This window comes from Lytechinus pictus, chromosome 14 (assembly GCF_037042905.1).
Source record: "Lytechinus pictus isolate F3 Inbred chromosome 14, Lp3.0, whole genome shotgun sequence".
Taxonomy (NCBI): domain Eukaryota; kingdom Metazoa; phylum Echinodermata; class Echinoidea; order Temnopleuroida; family Toxopneustidae; genus Lytechinus; species Lytechinus pictus.
In genome coordinates, this window is record NC_087258.1 from 8,368,594 (window position 1) to 8,387,041 (window position 18,448).

Consider the following 18,448-nt stretch of genomic DNA (forward strand, 5'->3'; position numbering starts at 1 on the left):
CAGACTGTCACTTACCTAAGTGCGGAATAGCATAATTTTCTAGCAAAATTGTCCTTTTCACGGGACTACAAATTTGGAATTCTCTGGACAGACTAATACAAGAGGAATATTTAAATTACTTAACAAAAAAAAACACTATTCTTAATTTCACTCAAATATCCCTTGAACTTTGTTACTTATCCATTGTCGTAGTTTTAATTATCTTAAAGTCAATACTTATACGTATACAAGTACTACAGCGTTTATTTCAAGATAAATTTATATAATTTTGCTGATTGACTCGTTTTATTAATCCTTATATCATCATCTATCTTCGATAGAGTTTCTATATTTTACAATCTTTCCTTTTCAGTAGATCCCTTCACTCTTTTGATTTTATTAATAGTGTCAAAATCTGCATATTCCATACAGATGATGTACTTTTTCAATTGAAATAATTTATTATGAAATGCTATTTAATGCTTTTTAATATGAATATGAATAATTGGATGAATGAATCTGACCTTAAGAATGAGGTTGTGGAACTCTAATAAACACGATGTTTAAACCCTGCGCATGCGCAATACATTACATAACATGTACACAAAGGTGTGTCATATCATAGACACAATGGCCCGTATTCTGAAGTCGGGTTTAACTTAAACTCAGGTTTAAAGTTTTGGTTTAAGTATGGAGAGCCAATTGTTACATAAATCACTAACAGTAGAGATATCATACTTCAGCTCATTTGGCTCTCAAATCATTCATAATTGTCTAGGAAGTATAAAAAGATTATTGTCTTCATCATCGATGAATCAGGAAAGAGCACAGTAAACATAAGAAACATACAACTTAATAAAAAAAATGATACTTTTGGCTTCCCATACTTAAACCCCAACTTTAAACCTGAGTTTAAGTTAAACCCGACTTCAGAATACGGGCCAATGTTTTAAAAATAGTTAGCAATGATGACAGCCAGTCAGTAGACCAGTTGGCTCTCATCTGATGGGGAAGAGTCTGTCTTGAAGAGAGAGTAGTATAAGAGCTATATCAACATTTTACAAATTGCACATGGTCCGTTAGATCAACATCTGCTATCTCATCGACTTCCACAGTCGTCTTAACGAAACAAAGAACTATCACACAACATCATCTTCGTCACCGTCACCGCCGTCATCGTCATCGTCGTCACAGCTGTCATCGTCGTCGTCGTCATCATAATCGCATATTTGCCGTTTGTATTCGTCATCGCATTTTTTGGAAACGATATTTTTATCACCAAGAGAGGTAGGTTATTATCTGTGTGATTTTTTCCCTCATTTCATTTCTCAATAGTTATTTATTTCCACCGCCCCTTCTCTATTCCTCTAATTTCCAACAAGATCAATCCCTTTTATTTTTATGTCTTAACCCACTTTTGTTTGTTCAAATATACTTTTAATGGGGAAGTTCACCCTGACAAAATGCTTATTGTAAAACTTGCAGGAAATATGATTACAAAATTTTGCCGAAGGTTTGAGAAAAATCCATAAAAGAATAAAAAATTATTATAATTTCAATCATTTGATTTGTGACGTCATAGGCAAGCAGTTTCCTACATGTCGTATGGTAACAAAAATCAAAATGTCATTTTCACAGAAAATTGAAATATTTTTTTATTGTACCTTCACTGTAATGATAGACAAATAATTTCACACCCGTTTCAAAGCATAAAACAAAAATAGGTTATCACAAACGATTGAAAAATTAAAATTTGTGCATTTTATATTACAAAACATATGGGACAGCTGCTCGTTTATGACGTTAAAATAGAAAACTTAAAAATCTTATAACTTTTTTTAGTCTATAATGGATTTACCTAAAACCTTCACCAATATTTTAAAATCATTTTCTGATATTTTTACAACAAACTTTTCTTCAGTTTGAACTTTCTCTTTAAATGATTTAATGGTTTTCGATTTTTAACTTGTATTAGTTTATTGTCGCACATATTTCATAATTTTGATGATCCTTTGTTTTTTTGTACTTAGTACAGTACTTAAGAACTGTTTCGTGAAAGTATACGTATAGTTATTCACAACCTGACGAATAACTTTAATGTGGCAAGGTATTGAATCATGATTGTGCATACCAAACTTTTCTGCATGGACATAGGCGAAAAACTATCAATTTTTTAGTTTTCCTCCGATCTTGAAGAAAATTTCAGAGTTTTACTTGCCTTATTTTTTCTCTATCAATTTGCTGTTTGGGTAGACAAGGTCTGTAAAGTGGTCAGGTTGAAATTTCGGATCGTCCTGTACTTGTTTCTGTGGTATGTCGTGCGTAGCTTAATACGAAATGATTTGCTTTATTAAACTTCCAAGAAGAAATTGTACTATAGGTTTCCCGGCCAATTTCGACAGGATATCATTCCATTAAATTATTTAGCATCCAAATTCCAGCAGATTGTGCTATATGGTTTTTTCGTGCTTCCATTTAACAATTTTTTTTTTTTAATCTTTGGAATAAAATTGTCATTCAAATTTACTTTCATTTGATTCGGTTTGGCAATATGACTACCATCATTCAGTTTCGCACAGTTTGAGTCGGAGAAGGAATTCTGTGTTGAATCACGGTTTCATTTTCACCTATAGGCAATCAACTTCGCTCTTACGCCGGTCAAATAAAACAACGTATAAAGCAGCTTGTAAACACGGTAATAATTAAGTACCAACTTCGACGCTGGAGAAAGGGGGGGTGAAACAGATCGAAAAGCACTGTTCATTACATTTCAGCTCACATGAATACATGAACTTGAATACCGAAATCAATGCATGTTCCTTGGATCACTTCGTATTTCCCATATTTGGACACCCCTCTCCAGTTAAAAGAAATTTATAATGCTAAAGGAAAAATGGTATCATATTTACCCAGTTTAGCCACATCACCTGTAATAAACTTGGAAAATAGAAAACACAAGCACATTGCATAGAAGGTGAAAAACTTCTTAAAAATTATGAAAGCGAATTTCAATTCGTGAAATTGAATGCATAGCTTCCTCCCACGACACATTTTAATTAGACTGATGTTTCGATGAATTTGAATGCGAGGGTAATTAAATAAAAAAAATCGTATTGTTATTTTGTATTTCAATTATAGTTAATCGCATGCTAAATAAATCAAAATGAACAGAAACATTTGCTTTTTAATTGTTGATCCACATAGTCAATCGATTTCAGTTCAGTTCAGTTCAATTTATTCATTTTCTCTCATAAAAAATGATACATATATACAATATGTACAGGAATGACAAATAGTATCAGAGAAATTGGAAACTACAGAAAAGTTTATAAAACTTGTGAGTAGTAGTTCCCAGTACATTGAATGACATTAATATTGAATGTAAAAAAATGCACACACAGCATCAACAAACATACAGGGAGGGTGGGGCGGTAAATGTATGAGATTTCAGCAAGGGGAAAAGAAACAAATTATTTTGCATATTAATTTATATACATTCTTTTTAACTTAGATTTAAATGACGTAATTGTTGTTGAGTACTTAATTCCATCGGGGAGATTATTCCAAATGCGTTGGCCATAATGCCTTAATGAATTTAGGAGAATTTGTGTTTTTACCTTGGGATAATGAAATTTATTACTTGAGCGAGTATTGTGACAATGAACGGAATTGTTTATTAAAAACATACATGATATATTAAAAGGAATTATGTTATGAATATTACGAAACATCACATATGCTATCTGAAATTTATGAATATCATATATATTAAGGGTATTGAGATTAAAAAACAAAGGTCGTGAGGGAGCTCTAAAAGGGGAGTTGGTACATATTCTTAAAATGTTCTTTTTATTCAATTTATGAAGGGGTTCCAATTTTATTATTCCAGCATTCGCCCAAATAATATTACAATATTGAAGATAGGGTAGGGAAAGACAGTTATATATCATAAATAACTCCTGTGGCAAAAAATTGCGAAGTTTAAAAAGAATACCAATATTTTTTTAGATCTTGTTAGCTAAAACAGAACGGTGGCTGTTGTAGGAAAGTGTATCCTCTAAAGTGATTCCGAGAAACTTGGTTGTTTTTTAACAATTCAAGAGGAATTGATTCATAAATATGTTCTTTACTAATATACATAACAGTTGTCTTTTCATAATTGATCTCTAATTCATTAGCATGGAACAGTTTATAATCTTAATTAATTCTTCATTTGTATTCTTAATAAGTATGTTAAAATCACAATTGGACGCAACTAAAATTGTATCATCGGCAAAAAGGACAAAATGAAAAAATTATAGATAGATATATAGATATAGGCCTACACAGTAAAAAAAGATTATACAACGCTGTTCACTATATGAACCTTACAGTAATTGTTTAAACAGTTTAAACAAGTGTTTAAGCAACAAAGTTTAATTTTCAATATCTAATTTTCAATAAATTAAACATGATTGTTTAAACGGTTAAACAAATACTGTAAGGTTCATATAGTAAACAACATTGCATAAAATCTTAAACAGCGTTTTTACTGTGTATAGATGCACAGTAATGCTGTTTAAAATTTTATACAACGCTATTTACTATATGAACTTTACAGTAGTTGTTTAACGTATTGAGAATTCATTATTAAAATTATTTTTTTAAAGATTGTAAGCACTTGCTTAATAAACTGTTTAAACAACTATTGTAGGGTTCATAATCAGTAAAAATCGTTGTATAAAGATTTTAAACAACATTTCTACTGTGAAGATAAATAGACAGATATATAAAAGATAAATAGATAGACAGAAAACAAACAAACAAATAGATGGATAGATAGGTAGATAGACAGATAGATAACCAGACACAGACAGATACATAGACAGATAGATACATGTACATAGATAAACAGATACAAAGATATATAGAAAGAAATATAGATTGATAGATAGATATTAAAAGATAGGTAACCACGTCACAAATTGGAAGGAGTGAAGGCGAATGAAGGCGAGTGAAAGGGGGTGATTTCAATACCCCTCCGAACAATATCTAAATAACATAGAGTATTTCTAAAGCGCCAACTCCACATCGCTCAAGGCATGTTTATATTATATAATATTTTATTATATTTTATAGTTCATATTATGTTCACAAACTTGTTATCGAAACATGATGGTAGCGTTTCACGAAAAGGTTTTGATAACGATTTTCACTGATAGATGTTATAAGCTACTACAAACCATTGCACGTGATTGCCCGAGGGTCAATCTTTTCATGAGATGCTTCCAATGTGCATACGGTAACACCTCCATCACTTCCATTACTTAAAGGTCAAGACCACCCCTAAAAAATACTGATTTGAATAAATAGAGAAAAATAAATTAAGCACAACGCTGAAAATTTCAGCAAAATCGGATGCTAAATAAGAAAGTTATGACATTTTAAAGTTTCGCGTATTTTTCACAAAACAGTTATATGCACAACTCAGTGACATGCAAAATAATGATAGAGTCGATGACATCCATCACTTTCTATTTATTTTGTTTTTATTGTTTGAATTATACAAGTTTTCAGTTTTTACAGATTTGACAACAATGTTTTGATGATGATATTTGTACTGATTAAGAAACAAAAGATGTGGATAAAAAAAAGATAATTTCAACGAAAAAGGAATGATAAAGATAACGGCTTCTAGCCAAAGGCTCGGGAATAAAGGTGATGCATACAGTAACATCCTGCTCGGTGTATCTTAACCCTAAAAAGACTGGGGGGCTGATTCAGCCCCCCCCCCCTCCACATTTTTCACGGTAAATCTGTAACGCAAAAAGCTGGCGCCGCGCCATTCCATGACTTTTTTTTTTTCAAGTCTTGCGCAACTTTTTAGACCAAATTTGCGACGCCCTGGTACGTGGTTCCGAAATTACGCAACATTTTGTAAGTGCATGTCGACCCGAAATTGCTCAAAAACGTGAATTTGTGTACAAATCCAATGCAAATTGTGTCTTTAACCAAAATTCATAAATGTATCATTATTTTCAATTTTACTAATCAAACTCAATTAATTTCATCTTGTTTATGGTCAGAATAAAGTAGCGGACGATTTCCATCGAAAAAACAATAAAAAACAAAAAGTCAAAAAACAGGGAAATACATAAGAAATTTTAAAAACAATAAAATACATAAGAAAAGAATTGTGATATTGAATTTTTTAAAGGTACATTTGATCAGAATCCTACAAAGAGTCTGTGAATAAAAAAAATTGCAGTTTAGAGGCCTTATTTAGTTAATTAGAGCAAATCTTTGATTTTACGCATAAATTAGCATAATTAATGAATTATGAGATTTTTCGGAAAATTTGATTCACAGTCTTGGAGATTATGCCATGGGTAACGCACGTGCCAACTTTCGTCGCGATCGCGCGGTCGACGGCCGAGATCATAGGGGGGGCTGAATCAGCCCCCCAGTCTTCTTAGGCATTAAATAGCCCAGTCTATTTAGGGTTAAAGGGATGGTCCGGGCTGAAAGTATTTATAGCTTAATAAATAGAATAGAATTCGCTGAACAAAATGCCGAAAATTTCATCAAAATCGGATAACAAATAACAAATTTATTGAATTTCAAAGTCTAGCAATATTTTGTGAAAACAGTCGTCATGAATATTCATTAGGTGGGCTGATGATGTCACATCCCCACTTGTTCTTTTGTATTTTATTATATGAAATTAGGTTTATTCGAAATTTTTCCTCCAAGAACTAGAAAAATTGGATTTACAACTGATTTAGTGTATTAGATATTTATTGCTGCAACTTATTTCATTATAAGGGAGACATATTATTCACACATGTATGAAATAATGAAAAAAAGTATGATTTTATGTAATAACATAAGAAAACGGAAAGTGGAGATGTGACATCATCAGCCACCTAATGAATATTCATGACGACTGTTGTCACAAAATATTGCTAAACTTTAAACTTCTATAACTTTATCATTTGTTATCCGATTTTGATGAAATTTTCGGCATTTTGCTCAGTGAATTCTACTCTATGTATTAAGATATAAATATTTTCAGCTTGGACCATCCCTTTAATTCATTTAAATCACCTAATCACAAGATATCACTTTACGGTCTATCCTTGATAAACATGCCCCTATGTGCTTAAAGAGTGTTAATAGTCGTCCTAGAGTTCCATTGTTTACCGATGGCATAAGGATGGAAAAGAAGAAGAGAAGAAAGGCTGAAAGGAAATTGAGAAAATCTGTCTCTGACCTTAATGCTTTTAAGACAGCTAGAAATAGGACATTATACTAATGAATAAGGCCCGTTCTAAGTATTACACTGACTGTATCACTGATAATAGCTCAAACCAAAAGAAACTCTTTGGCATAACAAAGTCCTTACTGAATATGACAAAGAGTGATCTTGTCATACCTCCTAGTGTTGACAACTATGATTTTGTTAATGGACTAGGAGACTTTTTTAAACAAAAAGTAGTAAAAATTCACTGTGATATTGAATCATTGTTACATGAAGAGCAGATTGGTGTTGATGGTTCGCAGGGATGCTTTTTCTGCTTCTAACCAGCACGTACTCTCGAGCTTCAAGTTACTATCACTAAGTGATGTTAGGAAAATTGTTATGAACCTCAGCAAAAAATCATGTTCCCTCGATCCAATGCCAACAACATTGGTTGTTGAATGTCTAGATACCTTATTACCTGTGCTTACAAAAATCATAAATCTGTCATTACATGATGCCAAGTGTTATTCGGGTTGGAAGCTAGCGTTAGTTAGGCCTGTGCCAAAGAAACCTAATTCAGAAGTAAACTTCAATAACTTCAGGCCAATAAGTAACCTGCAATATGTGTCAAAGTTGGTTGAAGGGGCAGTTACTGCTCAAATTCAGGAACACCTCGATCGTAACAACCTCTTCCCCTTAACACAGTCAGCTTACAGGAAGTTTCACAGTACAGAAACAGCCCTACTAAAAGTTAAGAATGATTTACTAATGGCTATGAACCAACAGAAAGTTACCTTGTTAGTACTCTTAGACCTTAGTGCTGCGTTCGACACTATTGACCATAGTATACTTGCTGAAATATTAGAAACTGATTTTGGGATAACAGACTCTGCTTTGTCTTGGTTGCAGTCTTACCTTTCCGATAGGCAGCAACAAATATCAATTGGTGACATTACCTCAAAGAAATTTGACGTTAGATGGGGCATTCCCCAAGGGTCCAGGCTCGGACCTCTCCTTTTTTCCCTCTATTCTAGTAGACTTTTTTCGATTATCAAAGCACACTCTGAAAAAATATTTTGTCACTGCTATGCAGATGACACTCAATTATACATTTCCTTCAGCCCAGTCAGGGAACAAGAACATTCCTGTGTTTTGGCTCTTGAACACTGTCTACAGGAACTTCGTTGATGGATGTTGAGCAGTAAGTTGAAACTCAATGATAGCGAAACTGAGTTTCTTATCATTGGAACACCTAGACAAGTGTCTAAACTAAATATAGATTACATAACAGTTGGAAATACTGTAGTCAAGCAGACCATGGTTGCAAAACACCTTGGTGTCTGGTTTGACTCGCAGCTAAACATGGAAACCCACATATCCAAAACATGCAAAACTGCCTTCTATCATCTCTACAACTTACGTCATATCCGAAAATATTTAAGCAGCACATGTATTAATACACTGGTCCATGTATTTGTAACAAGCAAATTGGATTATTGTAATGGACTACTTTTTGGCTTACCAGATTCTCAGATAAACAAATTACAGCGTGTTCAAAATGCATGTGCCAGACTCATTTGTAATTCCCCAAAATTTTCCCATGTAAGGCCCCTACTCTACGATCTACATTGGCTTCCAGTACGTCAGCGAATCAAATTCAAAATAATGCTCCTAACATATAAGATACTACATGACATGGCCCCCACCTATCTCAGTGAACTCCTTAAATTAAAATCACCCACCCAGTCTTACGGGCTTCGTAGTTCCCATGACACAGTGCTCCTCAGTCTCCCACCATGTAAAACAAAGATTACACTAGGTGACCGTGCCTTTATCAGTGCTGCACCCAAACTCTGGAATAGTCTCCCTTTCTCAATAAGAAATGCATCCTCTGTCAACTTATTTAAAACTGAACTGAAATCCCACCTCTTTCAAGAGAGTTTTTAATAAATAAGTCACTTTTTTGTTATGTATTTTGTAGAAATAATTAATCTTTACTTATTTTTCTTCGATTAATTTAGCAAACTTAAATTTACTTCTAAAATTTATGCGTATCCTGTTAATAATTGTTTTTCTGCTTATCTGTTATGTATTGTAGTGCGCAGTTGAGTATATCCAAATAGAAATTGCGCAATATAAATTCACAATTATTATCATTATAATTATAAGATGGCCTATATCATGTTCATGTGTTGGGCACTTTTGACATCTAAATGTGTTACACCTTATATAAATATTATCAAAATCAACGTTATGAAAAATGTTCAGGTGACTATTCCATTATGCCAGGAGACTCAGGAATTCAGTTACACTTTAATTTTTTTTTTTTTACATTAATTTGCAGGCTAGCATCCGATGTGAAGGGGATACGTCAAAATGAGGCACATCATGTGGATACCCGGGCTCATCCTTCTGAGCGGAATTAGTTCATTTGAGGCCAGAGGAAGAAACACCTTCACAGCATTCAACGATTCTACACAAGGTGCAACAATGTTTCCTTCAACTGATGGCAACGTCTACCAATATGATCATATTATAACCTCAGATTCTACCTTTTCGGATGGAACACTGACCTTAACAACAGAGATGATGACTACCATGGAAGCAGAATCTGCATTGATCGATACCATGGGCGATCGGTCCATTGGTTGGTCCTGGTACCCTGTCACGTGGTCATGGTGGACCATAATGCAGCTGGTTTCCGCCATTGTCGGTATCCTCGGTAACGGCCTTGTGATACTGGTCCTCTTCCAGCGGAGAAAGAAGAGTCGTTCAACGGATACCTTGGTGAGTGCACTGGCCGTAGCTGACTTCCTGACGTCTGTTGTGATTATTCCGGTTCCTCAAGCGGCCACATTTCCCTCTACATTCCTTGGCGAGTTCTACTGCAGGATTATATCTAACGACTTGATGTGGTTCTTCATCCTTGGTTCGATCAACACGTTAGTGGCCATTTCCATCGAACGATACATAGCTATTATCTATCCTATATATTTCAAACGTGCCGTCACTCGCCGCAGGGTTTCTGTAGCCATTGTTCTCATCTGGGTCATCACAATTCTCTGCAGCATATTTGTAGTTTTCATCTTCAAGGTGGACGACACTTCCGGTCGTTGCGTCCTGAACCATCCCTTCCCTGAGGGCTTCTACATATTGGGTGTGTTCTTGTTTCTAATCCACCTGGTCTTTCCGGCAACCACCATGTTGGTGACCCAGGTCATTATTGCCAGAAGGCTTTACCACCAATCGCTTCTCTTTAGGAAAGATAATGAATCGACGTTCCACATCACAGCCAGACGTCGCGTCGTCAAAACCATGGCAATTGTCGTTACGATCTACATCATCTGTTGGGGTCCAAGTCAAATAGCGTTTATTTTATTCAGTTTTGGCGTGTTACCACGTTCATTTCTAGGTACCAGTTGGTACTACATCACCAATACCATGGGGTTCTTTAACTCCTGTTTGAATCCTATTATCTATGCGGCACGCTTTAAAGAGTTTCGCGTGGCTGTGAAGGATATGATAACCTGCCAGTCGGCCAACAGAGCCCCGATATTTGATCAGGAAACTGCAAGCATGCCTGCAAACTCTAAACCGGCTCAACAAGCTTAAAGAAGTGAAGTGAAAGAATACGCATCCGGACGATTTAGGCAGCGTATGTTGATATACGTATGGCAAACCGTTTAATTATCTCATCCTATACCTTGATTTCGAGAATTGACATTTTTTTTACAAAGTATTTCGTAATATAGGGACAAAATACTGACATTAAGAATTCTTTTCTGATTGTCAATAATTCGAATCATCGGTATCAAGAATTTATTTTGTTATCAAGAATTATAAAATAAGTTAAAAAACCACTTGTCATCAGTATGTCGGCAAAAGACTCGGGCTGATTCGTTTAGGTGTAACAGCCCTTCAACATGATCCTGTAGTATCGATAGTCAGTTTCGAGAGCAGTAATTTAGTCACATCATTCACATTCTTTGGTCCTCGTTAATATTATATTCACAGTTTATCTTAGTGAAAATGTGTCAAATTAAAATGATCATAATCGTTATTCTGTAAGAAACATTGACGGCTTTTGTAGGGTTAGGGCGACACCTACCCTTTTCCTACAATATTTTGGCCCCGTCAAAGTCCTCAAGTAGGCCCTATATCAATTAACATGAATCGTGAACATGATAAATGTATAGAATAATTTGCAACATCTCCGACAGTTCGTCAGCATGTCGCAATGGGATGATCCCTGTGCTTTCAACATGTTTAATAAAAAATGTGCACGTTCGAACCCCATTATGAGCAAAACCTTACGTTTTGTTTAAAATTAAAAACAAAAGTCCAAAAATGTGTAGCCTGAATAAAAGTGTTCAAAGCGGGTACGGAAATCCTATGGAATGAAAAAGTCATATGAAATAAGAGATCGCAGACCGACCAGCGGCGTAACAGGGGTCGGTGGCCAGGGGGGGGGGGTGCAAGAGCCAAAAATTTCCCGGTCATACCATGGTATGAACAGGCGTAATGGTGTAATGAGGCGACTATTTTAAGAAGGCCAGATATTGCGTATCGGGCAGAATTTATCTTTAAAAAAAGTTGCGAGCGAGCGAAGCGAGCGAGCAAAAATTTTGACCTTTTTAATACAAAAATCAAATTTTGTGATAGATTTTGACATGATATCAAGAGAATGATATATTTCACTCCTCTCTCTATAGATTCCTTTATTTTGTGGTCTGTACGCCACTGTAAACAGGATTCTTTGCGGCAGTAGCGTGAAGAGTAAAAAAAAAAAAAAAACGATGGCCGAGTATAGCACATGTGCTAAAAAGCTGCTTTATAAGTTCCGAGCGAGCGAAGCAAGCGAGAAAAAAATCACCTTTTCTTGAGAATCTAACTTTTAGCTATTTTTTTACATTATATTCAGTAGATAAAATCATATCCTACACTTTTCCTTTGCTTTTCTTTCCTCTTTTTTTGTTCTTGTTTGTAAAACTTTTGGGGCCAAGGCCCATCCCTTCCATACGAAGTGCTGTACGGTCGGGGTCCGGGGCGGAGCCCCCGGAACTTCTTGATATCAAAGCCATTTAAACCTCGCAGATTGCCGCTATTTTAATCAAATCGCAGGCATATACAGAATATAGCTTTTACACAACACGTTTATTCAACCCAGTTGCGTAATGAAACAAATATTTTGAGGGGGCAAAACATAGCAATGTGGGAAAAATTTGTAAATAGTCTCCAGCGTGCAAAGCGAGCTGGACAAAAATTGCCTATTGAAATTAAATTCTAATTATGTGATAGATTTTCCCATTATATTCAGCAAATAACACATTTCATTGTTTCCATTCATTTCATTATACGTTGTCTCCTATAATTTCTTTTATTTCCTCTAGGGTGTGGAACCAAGATCCCGCCCCCCCCCCCGCGCCTGTATGCCAGTGATTGAACGTGATTGAACGGGGGGGGCGTTATAGAGCCATTTGAAGGTTATAAATGAAGAGCCCCTACTGCGTGGGGTCTGCATGGGGCAAAGGTAGCTTATTTGCATAAAATTTAGCAATCTTATAGCAGAATGTTGTATGCAGTCCATCTTTCTTCCCGATCTTTAATTTCAATCATCGGCAGCCCGGTTGTGTTTCAGGGGCCGCGGAAGCGCGGGGGGGGGGCGGGGGGGCTTCAGCCCCCACTTTTTTCCAAAACCATGTACAAACACGTAAAAATTACCATACGATTGTGGTGGTCAGCCCCCCCCCCCCCACTTTGATAACCGTTACGCGGCCCCTGTGTTTGACTAATTCCTTTCTACCTTCGTTTCCCGCTATTGTTTGTCAATTTGTCATCTTTTGATTTATTTCCCATCATGCTATTGCATACATAGGCCTATTTCAAAATGATTTGTTCTTTCACAAATGTTCTTCTTTCTTACATTTTCCCGCTTTCCTTCCTTTTCAATTAAAAAAAGTTTTCTTCGTTTTCTTTTAGCTTTTTCCCTTTCCTTTTCCTCCTTTCCTGTTTCCCTTTTCTTCCCCTTTCCCTTTCTTTCTCCCTCCTTTTTTTTTTCTTTTTCCCGTTTTTCTTTTATTTTCCCGGTGAAATCCGTCAGGGGGGCAGCTTGCCCCCCTGCCCCCCCCCCCCCCCCGCCTGTTACGCCACTGAGACCGACAGGGTAAGACGCCGTCACTTTGCCCATAATGGTAGCCACACTCATGGCACGGCGAGTCTAAAACAGCCGTTAAAGTACTCTTTGTACCAGCTTTAATGCAGGTCGTTCGTATTCAAATTCATAAAACCGCTGTTTTCGGAGGGCACCATAGGAGACATGTGAATATAGCAATAATTGCCACTCCTTCCAAGAAGGTCATTTTGACGCCCTTTTCAATTAAGAAAATTTTGTTCGTTACAATTACTTTTGATTTGCCCCCCAAACTTCATTATCTTACGAAACTGTTTTGATAATCTTTGGGACTTCTTACTCGTGGGCCAGAAGGCCCTGTAAGTTTCTCTTTATAGAAGAACAACATGTGCATGATCTGGTTTCGGCATTGAAAACATAAAGATTTTATTGAAAAAAAAGTTTTGACAGACCACTAGTTGCAGTGGCGTACCGTGGGTCACGGCATTGGGGGGGCACCATCAACAATTTTGAATCACTTAAAGGGCGCGCGAAACGCGCGAAATTTGCCAGGTATACTAACCTAATAGAGACATTTTAAGGATTGTGCCATTAAATGGATATGTATCTCACTGATCAAATAATGCGAGCGCAAAGCGCGAGCTGAAATTTTTTCATATTCAGACGTAAAAAAGGACATTATAAGCAAATGTTTGTAATCATGATTCGTACCTGTCTCACTAAATAAGCAATGCGAGCGCGAAGCGCGAGCTGAAATTTTTGTATATATTGAGCCCAAAGATGACATTTTAAGAACCATTTTTTTAGGTATTAAGAGCATACATATCTCACCATAGTCATCTAATGAGAGCGCCAATTAAGCGCTTGCTGGTTTTGTTAGAATTACACCTTAACACATGAAGCACTTTTTTGTATTCATTGTAATCACGAACATGATATGTATCTCACTAATCAAATATTTCGAGCGCGAAGCGCGAGCTGAAATTTTTTGAAATTCACATTCTAAGGCTTGTTTTTATAGGAATTCAGTAAGATTATACGTATATCACTAACAAAATCATGGAGCGCAAGCTGAAAAATTTGGATATTCAGACCAGAAAAGTTGACATTTTGGGGATTGTTTTTAGGAATTCATGAAGAGAAGACATATGTCACCAATTCACTAATGCAAACGTAAGCCCAGACTGGACATGTTTTATATTCATACCTTAAAAGGGGGCAATCACTTTCAATATTCATGTAAAAGAAGCATACGTTACTACCAAAAATAACGATAACTCGAAGCGCGAGGAAATATTTGGTGTGTATTGACTTGAAAGGGGATGTTTTAGTGCAACATGATTATAATATCTCATAAAACAGACAATGCGAGAACCAGGAATGATGAACGCATAGGCCCTAAGCAAAATATGTTTCATAAAGCTACGAAAAAAAAATATATAATTTCTTCTTCCCCACTACGTTTCCCCTTTCTCCTTTTTTATCCTCCCCCCCCCTTTTTTTTTTTGCCAGCCGATGGGGGGAGGGGCACGTGCCCCCATGCCCCCGTAGTTACACCACTGACTAGTTGGTTCATCGTTTGATCCTACACTCATTCGGAAGTTTTTTCTTGATCCCCATTATACACTGTTAAAAAAACCCGGATTTTACAGAAAAAACTAGATTTTGCAGAAAGCAATAACAGAATCATTCTATAAATTCATAAAACATAAATTTTTCTACAATTTAACAGAACAGGTCTGTTAAAAAAGGGGAAAATTGTGTTTTATTTAAGGAAATTTGTAAGGTTCCATACACCAAATACCAATTTCCTGTAATTTTATATGATATGATGTAAGATTACGCAATCTGGTAATATTACAGGTGTTTTCGAGACTCTGCTGCAGGAACTTCTGTTAATTTAACGATAAATTTTCTAACAGTGTATAGTCCCAATTTTTTGGGGGGCGAGAACTTCTTTTAAAAATGAATAAATAAAAAAGAATCTTGAATTGCTAATGTTGGCAATATTTGTTTCCTCCTACGTCGGTTAACATATAAACCTACCAACCATGCCAACTTTTGATTGAAATACAATCGCGAATAATATAAATATGGATTTCTCTTAACAACGGGGTTGGTTCATAGGTTAACCAACCTGATATTTGGTCACAACATTTTTGATATAACAGTTAATTGGCTGTGTCGTGTTTTTTGTCTGATAAAAATGATGGTTGCTGTGTTTCGAAAATCCCCAACAAACAACACACTGGTCATCGTGTACACTGTAGTACCTGATTAATATTTCGACTGATTCCAAGGGCGTAAGCTTGGAGGGGGTGCACCCTTCCGCTTAGACAGAGGAGTTCCGACACTGGCAAGCAAAACGGAATTTGTACTCCTTCTTCTGCTTTCAACAGCTGATTTTCCAAACTTTAGTTCCATCTCCTCGAGATGTGCATCCCTCCATACTACTTTAGTTCCACCTCCCAAGGATGTGCACCTCTCCATGCTCAAACCAGCCTACGCCCTGTTACAACTGATAATCCCGACCTTTCGTTGGAAGAACGCGAACGCTTATTTACGACGTTAGTTGATTTTAGAAGAGACTTTTGGGCCCGTCGTCATGGTCTTAAAACTCTGTCCTGCAATGCAAATTGTGTGACATGAGATTTTTTTTTCGTTTCGCACCTGGAACGGAAACATCCAATTTGCGTTTCGCGTGCAAAATTATGGTTGCTACTATGGTAACAGCGATATATCCGATTTAGGACGACTTTCCAAATCCACATTTGGTTCCTCCCAGAGCTCGAGAGGCCGCCCGGGGGGCCCACTTTCATTGAAGAGTGGATACCAGGCGCAACAACGCGTAAAAAGGGAAAGAGTTGGTAAGTACGTTACGTATAGGCCTATGTAACCTTATAAAGGTGTCAAAAACGATGATTAAAATACTGAAAAAAGGGATATAGTTCCAATACTTGTAGGGTTTCACAAGCCAAATAATTGTTAAAAGATGCATTTTCATAATCTGGAAAAGACTTGCTTCCCTCGTTTAGGGTACTTTTCGAAACCCCATGGTCGTGCCTGGTATCCACTCATCAATGGAAGTGGTCCCCCCGGAATTTGAATCTAACCCCCATTTCTGGGGAAAGTAAAACATAATACCCTTTACATCGTGTGCTAGAGGCGTGTCGTTTGTGTAGAAGGAGTGAACAAAAGAAACCCGCATGCAAACGTATTGCATACGCTGTGTACATATTCGAAATGGGTTCGGCTAGGTGATATCTGACCCATGGAATCAATTGCCAGAGATCCACCAATAATCCACATTAAATGCAATATCGATTCGATGGACTGTAATGATCTATATCTAAGCCTTAATTTAGTAAGTTTTTCCTCACTCAATATGTACTCGATTTGTTTGAAAAACCACTTTCTTATCCATGTCATATTCTATTTTAGGTTCTGCATTTCGAATATCTCCAGCCATCAGTCGTAATACATGTATGTATGGCGCGCGGGTGTCGCGAGAAAGAATTTTGCACACGAAAAGCAGATCTGTAGGGCCTGTAACCCCCCTGTTACACAAATCTTAGCATTGATTGTAGAGCAGTTTTCTACGTTTGATTCTATTGACTATAATGTACAATCAATCTTAAAAATCAAGTGTATGATTAAGCGTCAACTTTTGTGTTAGGGGACCCTAATATTAGCGTCCGTGATGATTGCGAAAGGTGGCAATTATCGGTTGTAACACGCCCTTGTATTCTGATTTATATAGAGAGGTATTTGTCACAATAAGTGTATTTTATCTACATCTGCACACTGTAATACCTTGGCTGTGAAAACGTTAATCAGTGGTGTAAAAAAAAAAAAAAATAACCCTAAAGATTGAAATAACACTAAACATTAACACCAGAGTAAATTGAATTGCTGATTGCCAAAAGGTATAAATATGATTGGAAATCTAACACTGATTCTAGGGATGGTAACCACTGAAATTCCTTTGCCAAAATTGGTAAAATAATGACTTGGAGTTATTTGTGACTGGCGGAAGAATTAGGGCCATTTTACTGTTTCAGTTGATGAATTTGATCCCGTCATAGTTATCTTCATAAATGGTGATTTGTTTTTAAAATGAACTGGCTACGATACCTTTTTCTGGTCAGATATGGAATGTCAGATATATATCCTATCCAATGGTAGTAAACATTCGACCCTCTAATTTCACGTTAATTTTTTAATGAATTTATTAAAAGTGCCATTTTAACACACAAGTCTATGGAAAATGTTTTACGCGCGTGGCACCTTGATATGAAAAGGAAATGCGAGCTCAAACAAAGGCAAACGTAAAGCAAACTGCAAATGCACAATTTTCTTCAGGTGGATAAGCCTTTTTTTTTTTGCTTTTGCTCCTCCCTTCTCCTTGTCTAGCATTTGCCTTTGGATTCAAGAATAACAGGCGCCCGTCATTGTTGGCTAAGAAATAGGTTTTGTTCTCAATTCATGTAATATGTTGTGGAATAAAAAACATCTTATGCACAATGCTTAATTTTCTCAAGTGCAATAATACTTTCAGTAAAGTACATGAATTACGTCAACAGTCTTCTGTGTAATAATTTTGTGTGTGATAGAATATAAATTATGTGAAGCATAAATATAAGATTTATGATCATATGTTTACAAAACGTCTTTACAGAGTATATAAAAACACATACGTTAAAGCTTTCACTGTATGTATCATCTTTCACATAATGAGCTTAGGGTACGTACTGACAATTATAAAATAATTCTTACGTAAGTACATATTATATTCCATATACAATATTTCATAAGCAAATAGATAAATTGGTTTACATGTTTTCTCACATTCAATAAAAAAGAAGTATGTGTAGCAAATAAATTCGATTTTTTTTTTTTAGTTTTCTCATATTCAATAAAAAAGAATAATGTTTACGCTTATATTATGTCAATAGTGTAAAATGCGTGATAAAGTGAGTAATAAAAAAAAATCGAAATATACAGTATAATCTAATATTACAAAAGGAATTCAATGTGTACATAAAATCATTACAAGGTAATGTATTTACAAAACAGCCTTATACATTAAGACTTTATACATATATTCAGACGTTAAA

At 35.9% G+C, this 18,448-nt stretch overlaps 1 protein-coding gene across 1 annotated transcript; it reads left to right on the forward strand.

Annotated features, from left to right (window-relative positions):
• Window positions 1–729: 729 nt before the first annotated feature.
• On the forward strand, window positions 730–11,979 carry LOC129275935 (allatostatin-A receptor-like). Its single transcript, XM_064109574.1, has 2 exons — window positions 730–1,266; window positions 9,546–11,979. Exon 2 carries the CDS (start codon window positions 9,578–9,580, stop codon window positions 10,811–10,813), a length of 1,236 nt encoding a protein of 411 aa, XP_063965644.1. The 5' UTR covers window positions 730–1,266; window positions 9,546–9,577; the 3' UTR covers window positions 10,814–11,979.
• The last annotated feature ends 6,469 nt before the right edge of the window (window positions 11,980–18,448 follow it).